Source organism: Amblyomma americanum, chromosome 10, assembly GCF_052857255.1.
Source record: "Amblyomma americanum isolate KBUSLIRL-KWMA chromosome 10, ASM5285725v1, whole genome shotgun sequence".
Classification (NCBI taxonomy): Eukaryota; Metazoa; Arthropoda; class Arachnida; order Ixodida; family Ixodidae; genus Amblyomma; species Amblyomma americanum.
In genome coordinates this window covers 28,209,557-28,235,845 of record NC_135506.1, presented here as the reverse complement: position 1 = coordinate 28,235,845, position 26,289 = coordinate 28,209,557, and the positions used below count along the sequence as shown (strand labels likewise).

The following is a 26,289-nucleotide window of genomic DNA, read 5'->3' as shown; positions in this document are numbered from 1 at the left end:
TCAACCTGACGACGGCTTCATCCGAGTCCTTAGCAAGAAGGCAAAACGGAGACTGCGTTAAGAAGAGGTCTCTTCGGGGTCGAGTGAGTCCCTAATCACCCCGAAGCGAGAAAAATCGGCACATACTGTTCTAATTATGCCAGAGACCCCCACCGACAATATTAACCACATCAACAGGCAAGCCACGTTTAGGTTCCTAGAGGCTCGTTCCCGGGGTCAATCAAAGACGTGAGTGTGAATCGTTATGGGAATGCTGTTGCCATTGATGTCACGGAGCGTATCGTGCTTGAAAGTTTGAGCATCATCAAAATGGTCGGCGGCATCAGTGTCCGTTCATGGCATGTCCTCCTGGGCAGCTGCGCTACGGCAGGCACCATTTTCGACGTCGACATTGCCGTTGTCAAGATCGGTGAATTCGTGCCTGGGGAATGTTGCTACAAAACCAACGTGAACTCGCATGAGTCATTGGGATTAAACGCAGCTGTGAGGCCTGGCGTTCACGGAAGCAGCGGTGACAGTGGCGGCGTCAGGTGGCCGATTCTGTCCTCTGGTCGCCGGACGGAGTGGTGCTTGCAACGGTCACACTGGGCCTCTCGACTGAGTTCCCGCATTTCGTACCACAGGCGGCAGATTACAAGGTCGTTAATGCACCTGCTGGGAAAGGTCTGGACATAACTTTTCCACCGTGACACCAAACCCTCCACAATGGTGAAGATCCCACCCCAGTGTTCGATCCGTCTTTGTCCCTGTCCACCTGCTGGGAATCGGCCTGCCATTCTTTTCTCAAGAAGGCAGTGACCTTGTTGCTGTGGTGACAACAGCACGACAGTGATCGAGGACTTTGTTTTCAACTTTCTATCGACCGAGCTGCGAGAAAGCCATCAGAACCGCCACCTGCCCCGGGCGGCACCACCAGTGTCTTCATCTGTTCACTTAGTAAGGTGTGGGTGCGGGCTAGTTGGTGGAATAAGATTAGGAGAATGATGACCAAACAAGTGTATCGATGTAAGACGAAAAGCGCGAAAAAAACATACGCAAAGAAAGACAGAGTTGGAAGCTAGCGCTTGTCCTTAGTCTTTTTCTGCGTCCGTGTGTTGGCAGATGTTGTTCTTTAGTCCAAAGTAACCTCTGTATTCTCAGCCACACAAAGGCGATGCTTGCCTGGCGGAAGTCCAAAAGAGCCATTTGCCGCGGCGGTCATTACTGAGCCTGAAAGGAGCGAGCGACACAAGAAAAGACAAGACACGATTCCACACCCAGAGGGGACGCTGCTAAGTTGCGGCGAAGCAGTCAATCACGTAAAAGGTCTTCTAGAAGTGTAGTGGCCATTGAGAAGGGTGGTCCAGGAATTCGTGCAACTTGTCCTCGCCCTCTGCATACCTCCCTAAACAACGGGGGCCATGCGAGTAGTGATGCAGGGACGGTTGTCGCAGACGGGTCTTGGCCGGAGCCACCCACGCCCACCGTGAACGAACAGGTATTGCGCATTCAAAGTACCTAGTCTGTCGCTAATCAAGCACAAGGACCAACTCTGCTCCAAGGTCGGGATCGGCAGGTCATTTGGCTGTCGCTCCCCAAATAGTGCACATCCTTAGTGATGAAACAGTCGTACGCACCTAGTGGGCTGAGCCTGCTGTTGTTTGAACCCTAGCCCTGGCACCAGTGCAAGTTCGACACGTGCAGGTAATTGCAAAGCTGAGGACTTTCGTCAACACCATGCGTGCGCTGCTTTACAGCGTTCACACGACAGCTGCACAAAAGGCACTACGGGTGTGGATATGCTCAATCTAGTCGCTGCAGCTTTTCAGTAGCTGGCACAATGGCACAAGTAGCTGGCACCTCCAGCCTCATCGTTCCGACAAGTCGGGATATATCACTTAGTCATCTACATTCAAAACCGCCACAGCAAGCAGCCTTTCTTCCCGGTGGAACATCTTCGCTGCGTTACGGCGCAGTGCTGAGCAATGAAAGACGGTGGACGTGTTTTATTTAGGTCGAAGCGCTCGACAACCTTCATGGTGTGCAGGCTACGGTTGCGGCACCCTCCGACTTTCAGTGCGTGTCATTGTTTGATGTTCTTGCTACGGACCGCATTTCTTTACTTTATCTTGTCCTTTTATGCCCCTTTTATCCATTTCCCCCATTGCAGAGTAGTCAACTGGAACACCCTTGCAGTTAACCTCCCTGCGCTTCCTCTATCATTCCTTTCTCTCTCTCAGAGAAGCGTTCTACGTCGGTTCTCGTGTTTACGTTCTAGCGCGCTTTTTTAGTCAGGAAGCTCTCCGTTATTGAAATTATTTGTTTATTCGTGTTCAGTTCTTTTTGGCATGCTCGTTTCGCGTCAAGGCGTGATGCGTTCATGTTTTCATAAAAAATACTATTCATCGGATAGCATTCGATGTCCCGATAACGAGAAGAGGCGACCTCCGCCCGTGCATATCACGAAGGCAGGTCCACCATGTCAACCTGTGCACAGCTCCTCTGTATTCAGCCTCCCGAAGTCAACGTGACCAGCGGGTTGTAACGTCCTCAAGAATATCGGCGCAGGTAATGTGTTACAAGCCAGGCAACCTACGATAAAAAGCGAGTGATAGATAATAAGGAGCAGCGATAAAGATTAAGCAGAGGCAGGTGCACATGCCTCGCCCCAATAAAGCGAAACACACTAAGAGACTATATGCATAGCAACAGCGGAAAACCTAAAGTTGAATTTCTTGTGGCGCAATGAGTGCAGATTGTGCGAACGATGAAAATGTGCAGGCACTGTTCCGATCGTCAACAGAGTTCCTTCACAAGGCTACCAATGGACGAGTGTACTTCAAACACGTCATCATAGAGGTTCCCAAGACGTGGCCGAAGAGAAATAGCTCCTGGGCACCGTCGTCCAACGCCTCCGAAAAGAGCGACGTGCTTATCGACATGCCCACGCCGCCATACGAAGACAGGCCGTTCACAACACAGGTGAAGCCGTGCGGCGAGCCGGGGGAGTTCATCCACCTCACTCCCGGATTTCTGGCCACATTTACCAACTCTACGGCTAAGAGGTTTATTAACCCAGGTAAATGAAGTTGTTTTCTGCACGATAATTTCGCTTTAAGTTGTTTACGGCGATAGCTTTTATTACCGAGGAAGACCAGCGGAAGCACGTATGATCGCCTTCGCAGCATCTGGGGCTTGCGAGAGGGACAGGTTTGAAGAAGGAAGAGCGAAAACGACGTTACCATGGTGGTTGGGAGAAAGGGGAGAGAGTCTGCAGAGAAAGCAATAAGGCAAGAGCAGAATATGCTCCTACGGATCTGGCAAGGAGGCATTTAGAACAGATGGCAAAAGTGGCTATATCAGGGTGCTTCCCTATCCCCTTAAACTCGTTGGTAAGAGGGATAGGCAAAAGTGGGGCGCCAGTACTTGTGCGCAGAGTGCACCCCCCGCAACCCCCGCCAAGAGCACTAACCAAGAGTCCGCCTACTGCCTAGGTTGAGTGTTCTGGCTTGCGTATTGGCGCCCCTCTATTTCCCTTCTTCCATTAACTATCCCTCTATTCTAAAGCTCCCTACAACCTTGAGACCGTCGGGATTTAAGGAACACGAGGATGGAGAAAGGTTCGCGCATTGTGCGGGTCTGCCTTTGTCGCGTTGGCCTTGGCCAGCGTACAGCTCTGCTGACAGGAGGCGGGTCGTCGATGCGTTTCTCGTGGCGCGCTCTTGTGTTCGTGCAGTTGGAAAGAGTAGGAAGCTGCTGTCGGGATACAGCCGTCATGCCGCCGGAACGACTGCTACACTGCGAGGAACAGTTCGCTTGCAAACGGGCTGGAAAAAAAAGAAGCGCTGGGCGGAGCAAACAGAACAGCAGAAAACGGCGAATTGATGCGCGGAGCGATGTGGCGAAAGGAACGGTGAAGTTGCCGAGACAGAGTGCGACGCGCCACTCAATATAAAGCACAACGGAATGTAGCTGGAAAGCACGAGGCTGCTGCAGCGGGTGCAATGCCCCACCATGAAATATTTCGAATAGTGCTACAGGATGTGTGCTATGAGAGTGTGCAGCACAGCCTGCAGGCCATCAGGTGTCGTCTCTTTTCCTCTCCAGAATACGGCAAGGAAGCGAGAATTTTTCGCATAAAGAAAATTTGTTAAAAATTGGCTTATATAACGGGACCTGATTAACCACAGCTGATTACTCGCCGTGCTAATTAATGGCGCCACAGGTATCCGTGCACATGCGCACGCATTGCGTAATGACGGAAACTCTCCAGGGACTGCCGCCCCACTCGCAGCCGCTTGCCTCGATCAGCAGTTGCCACAAGGATTGCGCGCGCGCCTATCGGACTGCAGGGCAGAACTTCCTCCGGGCCGACGCTGGCTTTTAGCATCAAGAGACAATAACGACGCTGTTGTTGACGCATGCGCAGCTCCCGTGGCGGTGCAGCACGTATTCACCAGGGGCGCGTGAACCGACAGTTTCGCCGGTGTAGTAGTAGTATTAGTGCCTAATGTAAAATAAAAACAAAAAGGAAGGTGAAAGATTTTTGCTAACCCCTGCATATGCCATGACTACGGCGGCGGCACCTGAGTTTTGGCAGCGGAAATAAAGGATAGCTTGCCGTTTGAAGAAGTGAAATGAAAAGGTAACACCGGCATTAGTATAGGTTCAGCTCTGTGTTCTGCTCTATTCTGGCACCAAGGCCACCCGCGGCGCAGACAGCGGGATGCTAAAGGCATTTCACGCTTAAAAGTGCGTTTAATAAAGACCCACCTTCCCAGCGTACGTGTTCGTGCACGAGTGGGCCCACTTCAGGTACGGCGTGTTCGACGACTACGGCAGCCTCAACGACAGCAGATACCCCCTGACCTTCTGCTACAACAACACGGTGAGGCACACGGGAAACATTGCACGACAGGAGAAAAGATGGGAGGGATGGACAGTTTCCGGCAGAGAGTTTTTAAAAAAACGCATTACAAGGAGATATTAAGAGAATCTAGAAAATAACTATGCATATACAAGGAGACAGTGCGGTCTACCAAGAGTCGAAATCAAAACCCAATGTTCTGTGACGTACTCCGTTCTTTAATTCTTGAAAGGCGGCTAAAATTGCCCGCACCTAGCAGGCAGCAGACGGCCATTTTTCTCCGTGGCTTGACTTAGGCGTTTTACGTATGTGAAGAGCAGAGGTTCCTAGTGTATGTTCATGATTTCTTTTGGGAAGGACGAAGCTAATCCCTAAGAGTTGGATCTAGGTTTTGGTGCTCGAATGGCGCCTTCATTATTACGAACCTTGAATGTTACGAACCGAACCAGACAAACTTTATTTAAAGATGATCGCGTTCACAACAACTATAGAGCACTTGAGTCTCAGCCTAAACATTTAGTAGCCAACGCTTAGACCTTGCTAACACCTGCTGCATGTTACAGGTCGTAGTGCGGCTGGAATTTCAGCCCTCGATGGCACATTTGATGATGTGGGCGTGCAGGTTTCGTCGGTTGTCACAACCATCGCTTCGTGTTTCGGATCGCAAGCCAGGGATAAGTTTTAACGCCGTAAATAAAACCCAACGACGCTTAGAGAAGTCCTGTCTAACAAAAGATTTAAAGCTCTCTAGCGTTTCTATAGCATATACAGGAGCATTAGTCGTTCGCTTGAAGCACCGCAATCTGTATTAGCGGATCAAGAGGTTTGCAAGAGTTTCAAGAGCACCGGGGCGTCGGCCCTCGTGGCCGCCACTCAAGGAGCGAGAATTTTTGCGTCGATATCTCCCTATAATGACACAGTTTGAGTGCTTCTAGTACCCTTTAGCAGCAACGGTGATGAAAAGTGCACTTCGCAAGTTTTCTTGCAACGTTTTCTCCAGACGTGAGTCAGGGGAAAAAGCTTGTGACATGAAGCAACGCATAATGCCTTGAGAAAGGGCGTTCGAATCTACTCTATGGAATGCAAATATAGTCTATATGAAAAAAATCATTTCTAATCCCTCTTAGCTTTAACGCTAGCAGCAGCACAGGGCGTATTCAGGTTACTGCTGATGATAATGATGATGGCAGTGCAGCTGGCAAGCTCGAAATGGGGTCGTTCATAACGGCCACGAAAACAGTTCACGGATGTTTAGTCGAAGTGAAGAGCGAGTTCAGTTGTAAGTCAGATCAATAAAACTTAATAGAATATATGACATAGCCATAAACGCGGGATATCAACTGTGTGGGTTGAATACAATCTAATGAAAATAAACCCTGCCAACAATCGAAAGAGTTTAGCGGACTATTTGGCCATGGAGCCGTTCTAACGATATCAGTATCAGCAGAGCTGTACATTATTTGTTGATGGCTAATAAGGGGAATAGCAAAAAGACCCACAACACCAATGTTTTTATTTGCATTGAATCGTTGACGTACCAGATGTGCTCATCACTTCGTATATGTGCGCGCGAATTATTTTCTCAGGTACGGCTGAACGCCTGCTCGAGCCGAATTGTCTTCAGCCCGAGAACCGCAGAAGGAAGACTGTGCTCAATTAACAAAAAGTGCCGCTTACATCGCAACTGCAAAGTCATCATCAAGCAGTTGGAGCATGACCCCATCCAGTCTTCCATCATGTTTATGCCCTACGTCACCAATGTAAGAAGTATTCGCTTACTCTGGTGAAGAAGTGCGGCATCACCCGGACGGTTTGATGGGGCTGATAGTTAACAAAAGCTGGTTTAGTGTGTGAAGCAGAGCAAGCCAGGGGCCAGCGGGTAAGAGGGCTGCGGGTCAACCATTTAATAAAACTATTCGCACGGCTAGTTGGTGATGGATTTTTCTTTTCTTGAAATTAAACATCACTGCATATTTAGATTGATACACCGCACCCGTCCTGTCATGCCTTTATGTGTATTCGTCTAAATATGCAGCGCTGGTTGCTTTCAAGAAAAGGGTGATTATGGTGTCAAAATATACATATAGTACAAGGCGGTAGGTCAGCCATTTTTCTTGCACTCTTTCGTGATCGAACTGCAGTTTGTGCGAGGCAACCTGTATTTATGAGAGTGGACTGAACTCCCGCCCGAATTCATATATTAGTGATATTAGTGAAGCCCAAGGCGCCGGAATGCGTTATCAGTCATAAAATTCGCCTATTGTCTCCATGGATGGGACGTCTGCGGACGGAGGACTTCCCAATGGCTGGAAGGAAAGTAAGACGTGTTAAAAACTAAAAGCGCTGCAGATGACGGCAAAGAAAAAATCTTTCTTACCAGACAAGAAGTTATATCAGCACGACGGAAATTGTGTCACTTCCGGTAAAGGCACCAAAAGCTGCTTACTCATAATGGAATTAGGTGTCTGTTTTTACTTTCTTATTGATGGCATCTCAGTGATACAAAATACTGTATCGATTCCTGAGGGAGTCTGGCCTGCCTGATAAATTGTGAATATGCCACACGCACCTCCTTAGCCTCTTGCTCTTTTACATGTTAACCTACCTACATTTCTTTCCGTGTTTGTCTTTATCTCTCGGCTATTATCGCTTACAGCTGTTAAATAAATAAGGTTCAATTCCGCTGCCCGAGTCCTCGAGGCCATAAAGTTCTACCTGCTCCTCCTCCTCCTCTCCTTTGAAACATCGCACCCCATGCTGCTGTGCATCAACGCATTCTCCGCGGTTGCAGGTTAGCCAGTTCAGTGACAGCCGGAAAGGACCCTGCCCCCACATCCCGTACGCCCCGAACAAGCAGAACCAGTACTGCGATCAACGTTCGACTTGGGATGTTATCAGCAAACACGATGACTTCAAGAAGTGAGTGGGATAGTCCTAGCAGCTGCAGCTTATAAGTAATATCACTGGGACTTGTCGTAGTAGTGAACTATTTGAATAATAGCAATAATATCCTCACCTGCTTCCAACATTCCCACCGTAATTCAGAAAGAGCCAGGATGGGTTATTCCTATAAAAAAGAAAAACTTATTTATAATGTTTATATCTTTTCTTGGATTAAAATCAATGTTTTTAATTATAAAAGTCACCCAGGTGTAAAAACTTACTGAACACATGTTTCAGAGCTTTGTTTCAAATAAACTGAGAAATGTTTAAATGACAGCACCACCTAGAGGAGAAATAAAGAGTTTCCAAATTCATTCGCGCACTAAATTACCGCATGGCTTGTTTCCCAATAGAATAAGTTTTTGTGCGCTTTGGGTTTAAAGACCGAGTGTGCTGGCGTTGCCGCCTGTTCGCTATGTTGTCAAAGAATTTTCTTGAGCTTTTAATAGTTTTTATAATTTAATAGCTTTTAACACATATTTATAATAATAGTTTTAATATCTTTTAATAATTTTAATAGTGTGCGAAGAAATAGCTTCAGAATATTCTTTTCTTTTCTACAGACTAGTTTGTGGTTGAGAAATACATACATGCTTTGGTGTACAAAAGCCAATACCTGGAGTAAACGACAAAGCATCTTAAAAACATGGTAGAGAGAGTAGGGTTATTTCTAAACTACTGCGGTGACAACTCGGCATGTAAGACATTCGTGGCGATTCGAAAACGAAATGAATGAAGGGAGACACGGGGACTCATGGCCGGAACAGCGCAAGTTCACATCGTGTTGACAGTCAGCAAGTAAGCTGATTAACAAAACAAAGCTATAGTGTAAAACAGCCTCAAGGGAAGACAAGGCTGTTAAATTGCACTCCTGGAGTGTAACTGACTAACACAAACGATTGAAAAATGTATGAGCGCAAAGATTCGCACAAAGATCCCTAGGTGGTCGAAATTATTCCGGAGCCCTCCACAAGGGCACATCTTTCTTCCGTTGTTCTCTCAGTCCCTCTTTTGTCCCTTTCCTTAGGGCGGCGACTACTGATCCGGAGTTCCCGGGTTCGAACCCGACCGCGGCGGCTGCGTTTTTATGGAGGAAAAACGCTAAGGTGCCCGTGTGCTGTGCGATGTCAGTGCACGTTAAAGATCCCCAGGTGGTCGAAATTATTCCGGAGCCCTCCACTACGGCACCTCGCTCTTCCTTTCTTCTTTCACTCCCTCCTTTATCCCTTCCCTTACGGCGCGGTTCAGGTGTCCAAAGGTATATGAGACAGATACTGCGCCATTTCCTTTCCCCCAAAACCAATTCATATTATTATTATTATTATTATTATTATTATTATTATTATTATTATTATTATTATTATTATTATTAGGGAGGCGCAGTTTCGTTGGGGGCCAAGATGTGAGAGAGATACCGCGCAATTTCCTTTCCTTAAAAACAAATTCAATGTTTAATGACATACGGACTCCTGACCGAAGCAGATTCCCCCCAGCAGATAAAACGCTCTCCAAGCAACAGGCCAAAGCCTGGCGTAAATTTCAAACATACACCTATCCAAATCCCCAATTGTGTAGCTTCTATTCGGAAGGACTCTACTCAAACAAATACAAAAATTGTGATGCGAAAGCCGATCTAAATCATATGATCTGGAACTGCCCGCAGTCCCTACCCGCGAGTCACTTCATTACCGACTCTGCTCATTGGGAGGCTCTATTGCTCAGCCCCGACCCGGGGATACAGATCAAGCTCGTCCAGCTGGCTGAAGACGCCGCCGCTGCCCAAGGGATAGCGGCCGCCGTTTAAGCGGGGGGCGACTTCGTGTCGCTCCTCTATATCCGCTGGAAATAAAGTTTCACAACCAACCGAAGCACTGCAACTTTAGACAATGTTGAGAATCAGCAAGTATTCTGATTAACAAAACAAAGCAGGAATAAACAGCCTCATGGGAAAACAAGACTTTTAAACTGCGTTCCTATAGTCGGATAAAACGTAAGTCTGCAGTGAAGCTCCGCCCACATTAAGCACCGGCGCACAATATTCCTCCACGATAAAACGTCATCCGTTTTCGAAACTTCTGGCTGGCGAGTAATACAGTACGCCGCAGACAAAGCTGAGTGTTAACCACTGCAGTTTTTTTAAGTTGTATCCTACTATAGTGTGCAACTAACAACAACAAAGAATTTGGAGAGTATATGAGCGCGTAGTTAAATACCGCTCGGAGCCACTTATACCACTAATTTAGTGCCTTCACTAAGACTGCTCGTCTGAAACATTTGGCTGAAGCAAGGAACATCGAAACAAGTTTCAACATTGCTAGTCTGGGACCTTAAATAGCATTAACAGCAATTCCGTCCTGATTGATCCTTAGTAAAAACCGCCTTTATGCCTCTTTCTTGAATTTTTGATATTTATCCTGTTGCGAAAGACGTGTTTATTAGTCAAAAATTTCCTTTAGAATTTTCTTGACTATGACGTCTGCGCGCAAAGGACTCCATGAGCACAGTTTTAATGGGATTTTGGAATGAATCGCGATATAACTGAGCCCAATTCTATTCGCACCCATAAAACTCTGTCGATGAACCGCAGTTTATTTGCCAATATTGTGGTATGTGAAAAACGTTTGGGCCTTGTTTAGCTTGCTTTAAGTGAATAGCATGTTTGGCTTTTGAATGCGTTGATTGGTACAAAGATACATACCAAATTCCACGCATCCTCACTGTCATTTTAAGCTCATGACTTCAGCAATAAAAAGTGTTAGGGTTTTATCCTGCAGCTAAACCGAGCATTCGTGCGAAAGCGCGTGTTTAGCCTGCTTGGCTCAAGATTTTGCTTTGCTGGGTCGTCGGAACACCCGACGTCGATAATAGATTCTGGTTGAGCTCTGATCGGGCTTATAAGCTGGTCTGATCTGTTTGCGCCGCAGATGGAATTTGGTGAACAATGACGTGCAATGCACAGAGCGAGAGTGTGTCGCAGTTCCGCAAGAGGCGGGATTGGCTGCTGCGATAACGTAGCTCTATCGTCCTGTGGGAGGAGAAGCTGCATGAACACTGGCTATGATAAGATTTGATGAAGAGTCATAGCTTTGTTCATGACCTCATGAAGCGACTCATTTTGAACACGGCATAGTGAGAGTTTCTCATCGCACAGACCGTGGACACAACTGAGGCCCTACGTAAACGCCATCTTTCGCACACGCTGTAATAAACTCCGAACTCGTTCTGCGTGAAGTGCTGTGCATAGCAGGCATCGACACCACTGTAATGATTCTCCTGACGCATGTCGACGCCTGACCTCACGCCTCTCTTCGAGCCCACCCTCGTGTTGATCGGTGGTTTCGCGACCACGGCATTGTCGAGCGACTTCCGCATCTCTTCTAGGCACCCTTCTTACTCAGCCTTCGCTGCGCATCGAAGCCACCCTCTCTGTGTACCTGCTGTAGGCGCTGTTGTTTCGCGCCGTCCTGCTTCGGTGCGAATCGGCGGCACTTAGCGCCTGAACGTCGACGCTACTCTGTGGGTATGGTAGCCAGCCAGGGCGCGTCTCTTCGGACTCGGCTTTTTACTTAACTTCGGAATAGCAGCGCTGGCCCCAATGGACTGTCGCTCGGCGAGCAAGCACTTGCAAGCCGATGATCTGAACTGCCACATGTGAGCACGCGCGCCGCACGTGGCTTTCCGATTGGCCCAGCTGCTGTGAGCGCGCGGCACCGCAACGACTGGCCGCGCACTCGGCGAGTGAGCTCCATTAAGAGGTCGGATACAACACGAAATCTGAATGACATAGCTTAGTGAAGTTGTCTCGAATAAGACATAACCTACTTTTCCCCACCAACGCAATCGAGTGGCGTACGGCAAAGATCTCTCTAAGTAAACTTTTTCTTGCATCATGATGCCTGAAGTGGTTTGAAAATTCAGCGCTGATAAAAACAAATTTCTTTATTCAGCGATACCCGTTTCCTAGCACTACCTGCAGATATGCAATAAATATCCGCGGAAAGTTAAAAAAAGAGCCTGCAGTGCGAAAGGAACTACCAATTCAGACGCGAGTTCGGTGGCTATTACAACCTATTTATTAAACGTGCCTAACAGAAATTTGCGGCTGTTTTTATTCTTTGGAGGTTAATGAATATAGAATCTGCACATATTATTGTGCGACCTGTCCAAGAAAACGAAGGAAAGAACGAATGCGAATTGTTTTCTTATTCCAGCCTGCCCATGCCGGACATGTCCAAGCGAATCGAGGTGACCTTCGACGAAGCACAGGAGGACGAAGACCTACAGCAGCGCGTGGCGCTTGAGTTGAACGTTTCAAGAAGCACGAGGGTGAGCAAAATCTTTTGGCGGTCATTGATTCTTTCAAAAACCTCGTGCATTCTCCCAAAGCAACTCGCTCTTTTTCTCCCTTAAACCTGAACCGAGAGGAAATTTTTCGTGCCGGGTTATTTCCTCGGAATGGTGCGTAAAGCACTAGCCATGCACTGAGATGTGAAATAAGGCTGCGCTTGGCAAACGATTTAGGATTAAATTTAATTCCATTGTGGCTTCGATTTCGCCAGACAAACAGCGGGTACGTCCGTCACAAGTAGAGGGTTTCACGCAAGACCATGAAGAATCACAGTGCAAAGCAGTTGTAGTAAACGTTCGTGGAGACTTCACCGACGCAAATGGGAGAACTCTGCGGGCGGAATCCGCACGTCCTCTGAAACGCTTTTAGTCACACATACGCGACGTACACAAAAAACGATTATGTGGACGTATTCTGCTCAATATGTACTGCTAGCGTACGTTGAGCCGTGCCATCAGCGTCCAAAGGTCTAGAGAAAATTTCTTAAAACTGGACAATTAAAGATACTGTTATGAAAATATCGGAGGAAACGGTCCATTCTTTTGATACGCAGCGAAATCTTTCTTTCAAAGTGCTTCCATCCATCGCATAGAAAAGTACTGACTGCGCGAGAAAACCAATGAGGAACTCTTTTAAAAATAGCAAAAACGTTTATATAATAAAATGAAAGACCGCCGTCGGGTGATCTCCGGGTATATTGATTGTTATAAAGAAATCTTGCATATTATGAAACAATTCCGTTCATCAAAGATTTCCCGCTCAAAAATGTTTTTGTTCAGAATTTCTGGGCATGTCTCGCCTCGTGACTCGTGTAATCGTTATCTGGCGTCATTCTGCGCCTATTTCGGCTGTGCTGCCGAAGCTCTCTCCCGCGTACGCCTTCGTGCAGCGTGTCTTGCAAAGTGCCTCAACCTCCAACGTACACTCCTAGTCCTCCAACGATGCGCTTCGGCCAGAAGAGCTGCAGGTCCGTGCGGTGCGTGCGGATGCTGAACACTATTTCATTTCTTAAAAGCGCACTGCAATGTCCGTCCACCTCAACTGCATCTCGCGTGCTTTCCTCGGCGGGTTTGCATTCCTTTACGGGTCGCAACGAAGCCAATTCGGCATGTTCTGAATATCAATACACGGAGCTGCTGAACGCAACCTATCAGCGGCATTCGGCTGTCGTCTTGCATTTAACGCTCTTTCTTGTTAGATATCATGCAAGATCATCGCGCGCAGAGCCCTCTACGCGTGCAAGGCACACTCGCAAGATTCGAAATACCCCCTACGTCCAAGAGACCCACGTAGACCCGCTGCGCACTGCCCTTGCGAACTCCTAACTCGTAAGAGTTCCACGCGCGTAAAGCCTTTTTGGTACGAGTGAGTAAAACTGTTCAATAGCTGTTCATTCACTCACTTTCTTTCCGGCTGCTGGAACCGGCTATTGCGACCACATGGACAGGGAGCGATTATACTGGAGCTCTTGGACGCCTCACTTAGTATGAGCTCTACACGTGATGTAAAGCGACCGTTCCGCTGCTCGCACCACTGGCCTCCACTAGGTGGCTGGATGCCCCATTCCCGCTTTCCGACCTCATCCCGACCTGGAAAGGACGCGAGACACGACTGAGACACCTACAAACAAAGACAATCCTTAACCCCTACTGATTATGTTTAATCACAAATGGTGAGTGTGTCCCTGCATGCCCGCACTGCGCTGACTGAACGCACGCCACCCACGGCCAAATTTTGTGGGAACGCGCCAGCAAACCCCTCCGACGACACTTTTGCCAGCTCCCTTGACCGAAGAATGGGGCAAGCTCTTGGACAGTTCAAGGAAAACAACGCAACTGGCCTTCATCAAGCGACCTCAAGGGGTCACCCCCGACTAGAGGCAACCATGGATTCGTCCCAGCCCCGACTAATCTCTTTTATTTTGTGGCAGAAAAGTTGTAACCACCACAACCACCCGATGTGGGCGCTAGGGCAGCCGCCGGAAGTTTTGCGGCATGTCCCGGAAGTCCTGTGTCTGCTGTGTGTTTCATTGCAGAAAGCCGCGTCTTTAGAACTTCCGTCTTTAGTTTTTCGCGTTGATCACGTTTAAGATCTACGGTATAATTTCAAAGGAATAGGCAAGCTCAACGCACGAAATGTGAAGATTGTTTGGCAACCTTGTAATTTCCTACAAACCGAAGAAATGAAGAAATGAGTACGTGCATCGAACACAATGTTCTTATCTGTTTGTCTTCCAAGCGTAAAAAAGAAGTAGCGGAGTGACGATGAGGTTAGGTAGTCTTAAAACCAAATTTTATTGTAGCAAAGAAAAACTGGTCGATGGCGCGGAAATTCTGACACTCGAAGAGCCACTCGTTTTAGAGCTGCCGCCGTTTCAGTTTCCAGTCAGTGGCGGACGATGTGTCTTCTCAGCTATGGCAGGTTTGTTTATCTTCCAGACGTACTTTTAACCAAACTCCATAGCACAGTCCACGTTTCAGCAGCACAGCGTGAGAGAAACGACTCAGGAGAAATACGAAGGCTGCAAGGCGGGTGACACGCGCTGTTAGAAGTTGACTGCATTAAGCGTCACGAGTAAAAGCCCATTCACGCATGAGGGTATCATGTACGAAAGAGTACATGATACCCTCCGTCGAAAAAGCAGTGCCTTAACTTTTTCAGGCGCTAATGTAAACCAGCAGAACACGGTCGGCACCTCTCCAGTTAGTAGCCTCGCCCTCAGTCCCGTTCAGTCTAAGCATAATTCAGTAAAATGTGAGGTCACTGAGACAGCGGCTGCGTGGCGAAGGTTTCCACCCATTCTTTCTTAAATTTATCCCTATTGGTGGCATAACTTGGGATTATAGAGCGAAAACGTGCGTCAATATCAAAAGCAGAGTTTGCAACGCTTACGCACCTGCTTGACACAGAGCTCACCATGCTCCGTATGTGCTGTGTGTAGCGGCGTCCTGTCGTCTGCTACCGTCGTCCCATGGCGATGCAATGGATCGTTATTTTTGTTAACTTCTTTACCGAAGACTTACTTTGCTGCTCTTCTCATGCAGTTGACGGCTTAACGGGTAGGCATTGTCGTGTAAAAAGATGAGAAGGGCGAAAAGACGAAATGCTTGCGTACCTAACATTTGTTCGTCCCAAACTTGAATTTGCATCACCCATCCCGTTCGACCCTACCTCACCGCTGAACTTGAGGCCATCCAAAACCGCGCCCCCCGTTTTTTCACCTCTGAATACACACGAGAGAGTAGCATCACTGCACTCAATCTCCTTCCCCAGACTTGAGTCGAGCCGCATCAGTTCACGCCTTTGCCTACTGCACAGCTTTCTCTGCCATTCCACGTCCTAGCACCCCCTGCTGAAACCACCGACCAGGACTTCCAGTCGCCTCAGCCACAGCCACCCCATAGCCAGCACCAAGGGCCGTACTTCAGCAATGAGCAGTTCCTTTCGTGACGCAATGATCCATTGGAATGCCCTTCCCAACGACATAGTTTCATGCAGCGATCGGAAATCGTTTCGCGCGAAACTCAGCAGTGAAACTCAACACGTGAATCTTTTGTTGCCCTGTTCTTTTTCCTATATTTTTCTCTGTATTTCTGTGCTTTTTTGCTTGCTCTGTTTGTAAGCACTTGATCCTCCCTATTTTATTTCTTAAGCGGTTTTAGAGTTGCAGTGTTGGGTTCATTGCACTTGTTTTTATCATGAGTGCATTTATGCAAAACCATTTGTAAACTCCATCCTTATGTAATGCTCTCGGGCCTTTAAGGATTAAATAAATGAATAAATGAATGAAACGAAAAATGAATGCGAAAGACCATGCTGAGGTCCGGTTTAGTGCACTTCCAAAGGCTGACTTCCGGGATGAGGCTGCTTACTTCCGGTAGCCTCACTTTGGGGCGCCCGTTGCACCATGCAGCATCCTAGTGGAGATGAGTTGCTCGCAGCCGAATTCAATATGCTGGCCGTCGTTTGCTAATGTCTTGAACACATTCCGAAAGCATAACATGCAACAGAAATTTGGTTTCCTGCTTATGGATGCCGCCATATTTTTCGTTTCCTTAAAAATGCAGTGTGAATTAAGCGAGAAATTTCGAATTTTTCAAGATCTAAGATGAACCGAACTGGAAAAAAATGTTCTGTTCTGTTGGTCTGAAAGAAAATAAAGTTAACAGAACCTACCGCTTACTGCCGCCGGTGCGCATGCGCGGTCTCCCCTGCGCCACCTGCGGAAACCCGGCGCCATCGAACCGCCTGCGCTGGCACTGACGTGTGTCTGTAGCATTGGTAGAACTCGCTATACTGTAATGATTGTTTTCTACAGCTGTAGCCAAGGAGCAGCATGCCGAGCATAAAGCTCGCCATTTGTAAGTTTTTTCTTCTCTCGAAGGTCAAAGGGCAAAATTTTACCCCAGCTTCTAAGAGACGGTTTTCTCGTGTCCACGTGTACAGAATGAATACATGCCAACCTTCGCTGCACCTTCTTTTCCTTCTTTATTTTTTCTTCACTTATGCATAAGTTCTACTTCCACTGCTGAGACTGACTGCATTCAATTAATTCTTCTCGACAATCTCTTCCCATAACAGCGGTTGGATGCCGACGAAGAGTTCACGAGCTCGCTTGACAGTAACTACCAAGTGGACTCCGCCGTGGGAAACTCGACGGTGGTGCAAGTGCAGCAAAACAGCCCTAGCAACATGCGAATGCAGACCAGCCTCATCGACCCCACCGGGCAGCCGTGCCAGGGTTGCCAGGAAAGTGCGAACGCGGACGAAACAACCGTCGCCATACCGAGTCCGGCAATGGTACTTGGCCGCTTAATTCAGTGCGCTCTTGACCAGTTTGACATTTGGTAGAAGGCGCCATTAATTAGAGTAAGCTTCCCATCCCTGCTGCGTATATGTGGCAATGGATGGATGAATGCTATGAGCATTCATACTCTAAACAGCGCTGTGGCGTCCTCCAATATTTTCTTTCTGTAATATTCTTAATACAATAATCTATTCAAACACTGCTTACGCTGAATACCTGGAAGTAGTTTTATTTCAGGTCGCGTAAAAAAGCTGAGAATGCAAGCGCTTGTCTGTTGTTACTGGTTTAATTTATGCCGGTAAAATATTTCTCTAATAGTTTTTAAATGCTAGAGTAATTGCAAGAACAAAAAAGAAAGAGCAACCATATGTTGCCGCAACGACTCGTTCCCCATTACCTCCGCAAGAAGAGAGCGATGCTCTACCAGCTGAATGAAATGGGCACATGTCGCGCCTTCTACTTTGGAGGTATTTATTTAAGAGTAGGCTAACATTGAGGGTGTTCTCCACCGCCGCACACAGATATTTTAACGGACGTGGTGCGTGCCCTTATTCCTACCGCAAGTGCTTTGTGAAGCTTTCTCCCGAAACATAGAGGAAAGAAAAACTTAGAAACTGTTATGTCATATTTTCTGAAGCCGGGCGTGACATCTCTTCCTTGCTAGTTGGCGGCCGCTTTAGAGCACTTGCGCATGCGCAGCAGACAATGCAGCAGACGACGACGCAGTGCCGAGCGTTACTACTGGCTGTTTTGTCGGCCAAACACTCCCAGCATTCCTTTCGAAAGCACGTGACGTCTGGCAGGCTTTATGGCGTCCCGCTGCAATTGCGAGTGCCGCACTCCCAAATGTCAAACTCAAAAGGTTATGTTGCTTACGGGCGCAATAATGGCTGGCTACGCTTCTGGAGAGAGCTCAGGATAGCAAGATGAGTTCACCGCTCAGGTCTTGAGCGCACCGAGAGTGACGAGTATTCATCTCTGCTTGTTTCAATTGTTTTGTTGGCGTCACCTCATCTTTGTAATGGCCGGCCCTAAAGGATGCGGCAATAATTGATTGGGACGGTATTTGGCGTGTAGGCCAACGAATGTCTTCTTCGAGAGACGTTGCAGATTCTTCTGCTCGGTTTATTTTGGTTTCTTATGCCCGAGAACTAAAGGGTAAATTCAAGGTAATTCCATTTCTTTGCGGCACTAATTTGACGCGATTCCATCACTTTTTGCGAGCAATAATTAGGAATGTAATCTATCTACATTGGTACTTTTAAAGAAACTAATGAGTCACTTAATTTACTCCTTTTGAAAATTCTTTTTTGCCCCCTGTACTGCCATGTTTTTAATTATGACGTTGCACCCAGTACTAATGTTCTTAGGGCTCTGTGATTAATCTCTAATTGGGTTGTACTTCTGCCTTCACGCAAAAAACCGCATTCCTGAAACTATGCCCTGGAGCCATCATTCCTTTCCCGTACCCTGAAATATTCGTTTTCTTCAAATCTTTTTATTTCATGGCGTTTTTGTGCAAGCACCTGGTCAGTTCAATCATTAAAAATCAACAGAACTGGATATTTGCGCTAATTGTGAGCCCTAAAGCGTCTCTTTTTTCTCCACAAGATTTAACCAGAGTTTGCAAATCCTCCGCGCATCTGCTAATAGTACAGTATTGTCCGCACACAGTAAACCAATGAGCCGCTACTCTATGGCATTTTCGCTTAGTCTGTACGACAGATTACAACCTAGATGGCTTTCTTGTAGCCTCACTTTCATACTTATCGCATAAAGCATAATCAGCAGCAGTGACTGAAGGCAACCCTGCCTTAATCATTTGTGTACCTCAAAGGGTAATGTTGTTATTCCTTCAAACGCACTTTCAACTTCAATATCTCACCAAATTTCCGGCTCGAAATCAATTATCTCATGACAGATGCCTTCATCTTGTTCTGTTTCACAGGAGCTCCCTGTTCACGTTGACGTATCCACCGCTTATGTGCAGGAAGGCTAAATACATACGTCTCCTTTCCGCACTAGCTATTTCAGTAAGCAGAAACTGGCTATCATCTAAGCGCCTATTCCGCCTGCACCCATTGTGTGTTTTTGAGTTTAATATTAGTTTCTATTCATGTCTGAATTTTTAATCTCACCGCCTGTATTGCCAGCCTGTAAATAACTGATGCTGTCGTAATCGGTCTGAAGGAATTTTATGTTGATCCTGTGTCGTTTTCCTTCATAAATCAAATTGCGTTTGCTCTGTCACCTGCTGTCCAGAATTTTCTTGTTTGTGTTTACTATTTTGAATAGCATTTAACAAAGTTTTCTTGCTCCTAAAACCGAGTTCATTAATCGGCTTGATAATAATTTTGTACACCTCAGAGGATACGCATTTAAGATTATTTGCTTCAGCCATTTTCCACTTAAAAATTAATCAGTTCTAAGTTCTTTCTAGCGTGCAGTCCTGCTTTCCTCCTTCGTTCGGAGAGATCACCCTATCCTCGCTCCTAAATGACTCAGCGATAATTGATGTAATATACTTACCACCAGCATCGTACTCCTCTAAGCATTTTGTCTCATCTAAGCATTTTCCCTCGGTATCCTGAATCCATTCTTCCTATCTCATTCTTTTTACCCAGACAACTTGTACGGTTCCAGAATTTTCTTCACCACCTCTAATTGAATCGCCAACTTCAGCCACTCAGCGATCGGTCGACTGCTTTACATTGCCCTTGGCGAGGGCCAGCATTCTCACGTTCTTTTGTATATAAGATTCTCATTATTCTCCCTTTCATCTTTTGATAACTGCGGCTTTTTCGCCACTCGGTGTTGCGAGCCGCCGCTGTGGCTGAGTGGTTATGGCGCTCGGCTGCCGGCCCGAAAGACGTGGGTTCGATCCCGACCGGGGCGGTCGAATTTCGATGGAGGCGAAATTCTAGAGGTCCGTGTACTGTGCGATATCAGTGCACGTAAAAGAACCCCAGGTGGTCGAAATTTCCGGAGCCCTTCACTACGGCGTCCCTCATAGCCGGAGTCGCTTTGGGATGTTAAACCCCCATAAACCATAAACTCTGTGTTGCGATCAGTTTGGCCGTTTTTCTCCCTTGGCCTCCTTGCTTTACTTTTTCACCAGCTTTGTGGCATGTTCTTTCATTTTTAGCGGGTTGCCGCTTTCACTTGTTTGATTGTCGTACTCATGAGTTGTTCTAATTGATTACCATACCAATTTTTCATTAGGCATTTCTGTATTGGTTCCTCAACGCTTGGTGCTATCATCACTCTTTGTTCGTTTCATTTCTCGCTTCTTTTTTGTATTTTCTGCGTTCCTGTACTGATCCTGGCGCCAATCTGCAGATTAATACGCTTATTATCGCTTCCAAGACACTACTCCCCTTCCTCGCCTATTTCTATTTTTGTGAGCTTGCTACAAATTCTCTGCGAGATAAGGCCGTAGTCAAGGTTGTCTGCATATTCCGTAATTCTTAGATGATCTGTCTATCACATATAGCTTCTCCATTTATAATAGATAATTCCCGCTGCTCGCAGAGGTCTTGCATTAACTTCCCTCTATAATCTGCGCACCCATCCAGATCATCAACGTGACCATTGACGCGTCGAATACAATTACAACTGTAGCACTTCGCAACTGTTTCATATCGTTATTGGGACACTTAACTAGAACCTGTTTTTTTTTTGCATACCATTGCCACATGTCCATAAATGAACAACCCGTAACAATGTCCTTTTGCAGGTAATTATTCCTGTTACCCAGACTTGTTTTGCAAGTTGATTTAATCTGTGCCAATTTGGTCCTTCATGAATCAGAATACCGACCCCTTCCCCTCCCTCTTTTTCCCCGTTCCTTTTCTTTTGCACCCTTCCAAGACATAGCCCCTGATAAGCGGAGGATTTTTCAGATCCCTCAGTTGCGTCGCGCATAGAGCGTACACGCCTATTCATCGTCCTCGAAGTGCTGTGCTGTTTCTAACCTGTTCCCTCTCTTTCTACCCCTTACTAGGTTTGTATATCTGATCCTTGTGATAAACTTATTTTTATATTTTTCTTCCTTGAACTCTAAGTGGCCACTTTATTGAGCACAACCTACATTACTATGCTTCCTGCTTCGCCGCCAGCTAGTCCTACGTCCAGGGTCTCCGCGGAGTCCCTAAAAAAGCCAATGCATGGCCTGCTAGCCGATCTCTGCTCCCACTCTTCAACTGGGGGATGCCGTCTCGTGCAAACCCTCTGCCAAACCGTGTTCCACACACCCTTATTGTTTCTTCCACGTGCAAACCTTTATCCAGGCTTGACTTCCTAATTTCCCGATTTTCAATCGCCACATCCCTGTCAACCTCTACGCACCGTTTGTGCCTGCAGTGTCCACCCCCCAATCAGCCGTTGCTGTCCTATTGCTTTTCTATCGTGAACTTTTTGAGCTAATCTTTCCACCACATGCACAGCGTCACTGTTCAGTCCCGCTGCTACGATTACCACGGTAACTGCCACAATCTGCGACAGTTTACTTTTCGTATCGCTGTGCATCTCCGTCATTGTCCTCTCTTTGAGGATCGCGACTGGTACTCGCCTGCCTCTTTTTACCTGCTTTATAATAGAGGGTGTTTCATCTAAGACTTTACACAAATTTTAAAAATCGGCTTAATGATTTAGAAGAAGGCTTTTTGGATTTACCATTCTCAATGGTGTACTACATCAAGAAACAAATAGTACGCGCTAGTTAGCAGGCTAATTAACTAATATTCAACAGTTAAATTTCTAACTATTGAAGTTAGGCTCCTGAATTACAGAAAATAATATCCCTATCTGTTTTTAGAATTTCGAAAAGGCAGATACCCTCAGCGCTTTGGCTCAACAAATTTTCAATACTTCGACGAGTAACCTGAACTAAAGAAGTTGCTTTGCCCGCAAGCTTTTCAAAAGCGCGTGTATTCTGACGCGATGTAGCCAAAATTTCTCGCGTCACAGCGCCGATAGTAACCGCTTTTTTGAATTTCTAGAAACATAAATGGATACTACATACGGTAGGCTACACGCGTCTCAAAAATTAAGAAGCATAAGAGAAATAGTTGAGTTAATCATTCAACATTAGTTAACCAGCCTGCTCTCTGGCTCGTCTTAGCTTTATTATAAGGTACTGTACTGCTCACAATGCTATGTCGATAAAATCGCTCTCCTAACTGAAAAAGTCTATATTTCAATATAACAGCTGAATAATAATAAAAACAACCGCTAAATAATTTATAATTGAATATAATTGACACCGTTTAGGTTTTGGGATTAATCAGCGTAACGATGACTGTAACATGTGGTTGGTGTTTAGGTCCCATAAGGCATAAAAAATCGGCTATGTAATTCTTCACGGGTCATTTTTTGTATTTCTAGATCTTGGAAGAGGCCGGATTAAATGTTAGAGTGATTTAAAACTACATATCTGTAATTATTTATCAGTTTTTCTTGTTTATAATGTAACCAAAACAAACTTGCCGTCACAGTCTTCGTTCGGTCGATGAAACCGAAACCGAAACAATATGAGAAAAAAAATTGCAATTGTAAAATACTTTGGCAAATACCACCCGGTAATTCGTGTACTCTAATGTACAACGCATCATTTGACAGGTGAAAACGCGCAATGAAATTAAGTGTATATATCTTTAAATCAATCCTGGGACAAGTATCCAGCCTTTAGAGCTCTCTTGTCGTTACACCACTTCTGCTAGTCCGCGAAGTCACCTTGCAAGTGCTGGTGCAAGCGCGTAGCTGCTTCCTGAATGCACTGAAAGGCGGCTGTCTAGTGGCTGAGCATTACCAAGGCTCACTGACACTTTTTTCCTGCCCACAAGGTTGGAAACAGGACACCTCATATGACGAGTCTCACCTCGACCCCAGTGAAGGTCAGCGTCCGGGTGGAGTCCGAACCCAGAGCAAAAGACTACGAGCCGATACTAGTCACCTGCAAGATGCCCTACTTGATCGTGGACAAGTCCGACCGAGCGGTCGTCTTCGCCAAGGTCACCAAGGGTACGAAGTCGGTTCTAGACGCCGTCGTCCTCGCCAGAGTTTACCGCCCGGAGAAGGATCCTCTGCCGATAAAGTTCCCACTTCATGACGACGGAGAATGTAAGAGCCAGTGCTAGGTGTGGTAATAGACATTCGGCCCTCTTCCGCAGTCTAACACTATCAAACAAATGTTGTGCTCGGACGTTCTCCAGAGTCTTTTTGTCTCCCTTGTTTGTGGTGAGCAACACAAGAAATCTGAACGGTTTACCAAACACCTGAACCTACCCTAAATCAAGACCTCCAGGGGAATATCTTACTACCGAAGCATTAAAAGCGCGATTAAGAGTGAATGTCGGACTGTTGAATTTGTTCTTTTGATGTTCAGCGTTTCTGTTAATAGTCTAATGATAATTGATTATGGAAAGCTGGAGGACCACATGACGCGGATTTTTCACGTAACCATGGTCAGTGAATCTTCTGATCCATTAAAAACACACTGTTATGGGTGTTGCATTAGTGTTTCCTGCGCTGGTCTCTTTCCGCCTCTCTTCTTCTTTTTTTTCATTTCCCTTTTGCTCTCTCTGCCTTCTTTTTCTTCAACTCTCTCGCTATCTCTCCCTCCATCTTTCGTCCGCTGTCTCTCTTTCTTTCAATCCTACTTCCTTCCGCTCTCTCGCTTTCTTTCATCATGTGCCTTTCCTGAACTTTTTTCCAGACCCCGATAATAAAAAAAATGATGGATGGTACGGCGGCTTCTTCGTCGACTTCATAGGCAAGGGACGATACACCGTCATGGTGGAAGTCTCTAACCAGAAATCCACTCGCCTGGCCTACGCGTTGAGTGGCTCGGATTCCTTCCTCACTACGTCATTTCTTCATGCGACGACGGGTGAGTTTCCATGTACTCGGCCCATTTACCTCTCAGGCAATCGCAGAACCACCAAGCGCACTAATTATAAGAAAAAGAACGTGCTTATGAGTAAAGGCAATGGAGAATCGCCGTCATGCGAGCACAATGCGATTACGAGCGAATGCCGATATTGGTGATGTTCGAATACAAAGGTGGGGGGGGAGGGGGGAATTGGGACTACAAGGGGGAGGGGGGTAATGTAACGCCGCTTTTTCCTTCAACTATATTCATTCCTTATTCCCCACCTCGACGAAAGGCTGGTTACAATAATAGCAGGGGAGTGTCGCTGATTGAGCTAAAGTCGAGTGGCGGGAACATTCAAAATAGATTTGGATTAAATTCGCCTCGTTATGATGGTCATGTCGTCGTTAGTAAGCGTGCAGAATGGCAGGGGTGTCCAAACGTGACCAGTGTCGAGGCGTGTTTGATTTTCCCTGTTTTATAAATGAATTTGATTAACAGGAATCTTTTCAGTCACAATTCTTGATTCGCAGTAACACTGACGATTCTGCAGCCTGTCAGCGGCATACGTAGTAGGTGTGTGCGCAAGAGTGCGCAGTTGCAGTGGGTGCCTGGGTTGCGATGACGCACCTGTGCACATGTAAAAATCAAAGTGGAATAATACCGCGATATCGCCAACTGCCAAATGGGCTGTTACTAATGCAGCTCGTGAAATTTTTTTGAAGGCACAATTTTGTAACAGGTAATTTGAGTTTGATGTCTTCGGGCGGTTGAATGCACCGCGGAGGCTCAGAGGTTTTCGTGTTCGGCTTCTGATCCCAAGATGGCCAAATCGAACCTCGGCCGAAGCGGCTGCATTTCGAAGGAGGCAAAATGCGTAAAGGCCTGTGTACTGTGCGGTGTGACGGCGTGTTAAAAAACCCCACGTGGCATAATTTATTATTTTACCCTCCACTGCGACTTCGCTGATATCAACCATGTGTCGCATTAGGGCGTAAATTCCTACGTACCCGCAACAATTATTTCGTTGCATTCGTGCCTTCTTGCTTACGTACCTGCAGCGCCCCTCACATACCCATTCTGGTGCAGCTGCTATGGCATTCATGAACTTGCCATAAACTCCACTTTCATGAAACACATACCGCAAAACTTCTCCGAATGCAAATGAGTGACTTTAGGTCGAAGAAGGTCACTGCACATTGCGTAGAGATTCCCACCAAAGTTTTCTGAACGAAGAAAGCACGAAGAAGTTCAATGTCCCAGTGCCTTACTTTAGGTATGTCCTGCAAATCAGGTGTGCATTATGCTGACCGCATAAGAGGAAGACACGCTTTCCAATTCTTGGTTTCAATCTCTGGCAGTAAAACATTTAAGCTTCTTTGTAATAATAATTATATTTCCGTTACCGGACGTTGGTGGAGGGGGAGGGAAAAGCAATTAACGCCTGACAATGTTTCCACTCCTTTCACAGCAAATGAGCAGTCCCATGCTACCGCGCTTCTATCACGATTTCAAAAAAGAATGTAACAAAAATAAACAGGCAAAGTTGACTTGATCGTAAGCAACAGAAAACTGTTCGCTGAGGAAAAGATACATCAAGACAACAACAATAATGGCATCTGAAACCGCGTTTCTAAAACACTTAGCATGGTCTTGTGGTAGAGCACCCACCTCGCATTCGGCAGATGCTGGGTTCGATCCGCCGTGCCGCCGGGGACCAACGGGTTTTCTTATTGAGTGCAAGGTTTCCTCCGGCCTGGTGCTCAGCTCTTCTGGGGTGAGACGCTTGGGAAATATATCTTGGAGCAAATCGTTCCCTTGACGGACCAGAGATAAGTTCCGCGCTCAAGCAACAATACATCCGCCTAGTGCGGTAGAAGCTCATCTTGCGGCTTGATGGTGGTGCATGGTTGGTGCATGATTTTGAAAAAAAAAAACATGCACCAGCTTGACCCCAAGAGGGTATTACTGCATTGGAGCGTTTACACATGCATCTTGAAAACTCTAAGGATGGAAAATTGCCGGAATAAAGAAGTCTAGGAGGTTTGTGTAGCTAATGCTTTCTGCTTATATTTGTGTCAGATAGCATTATTAAGTACGAAAGGAGGTTGAAATGAAACCATTTTGATCCGGGGTGTGTTTTCGTGAGCGGTAATAGCCAGCATAGGTGGTAAACGCCTCGAAATATACAATGAATTTGCTCAGTGTTGGCTAAGTCCGATATATTGCCTGTGCATTTTCGCTGCTCTATCTTAAAGTTGTGCAGCAGTCAATAAGCATGAATATTTTAAACGATGATTAGCTTATTCCTGGAAAATAAATTTTTAGTGGAGTGTCTATTTGGCCGGTCATAAACAATTCTGAGAGCTCGTCTTTCAACAACAGCTGGTTTTTAGAGTTATGTATGTAGAGGCGCCCTACTTTAATGGGCATGAAGTAGTTGAAATGTTAGTGAAACAGTGCATAATGAGACA

At 46.4% G+C, this 26,289-nt stretch overlaps 1 protein-coding gene across 1 annotated transcript in view; it reads left to right on the top strand.

Moving 5' to 3' along the window:
* Nucleotides 1-26,289, top strand: part of LOC144108101 (calcium-activated chloride channel regulator 3A-1-like) — a gene marked incomplete at its 5' end in the record, with an annotated part of 41,022 nt that overhangs the window by 1,922 nt on the left and 12,811 nt on the right. The window contains 8 exons of the mRNA XM_077641383.1: nt 2,761-3,058; nt 4,761-4,867; nt 6,433-6,606; nt 7,638-7,765; nt 12,001-12,115; nt 16,719-16,937; nt 22,788-23,064; nt 23,660-23,833. Of these exons, the coding sequence (XP_077497509.1) occupies nt 2,761-3,058; nt 4,761-4,867; nt 6,433-6,606; nt 7,638-7,765; nt 12,001-12,115; nt 16,719-16,937; nt 22,788-23,064; nt 23,660-23,833 (1,492 nt within the window). The remainder of the gene's footprint in view (nt 1-2,760; nt 3,059-4,760; nt 4,868-6,432; nt 6,607-7,637; nt 7,766-12,000; nt 12,116-16,718; nt 16,938-22,787; nt 23,065-23,659; nt 23,834-26,289) is intronic.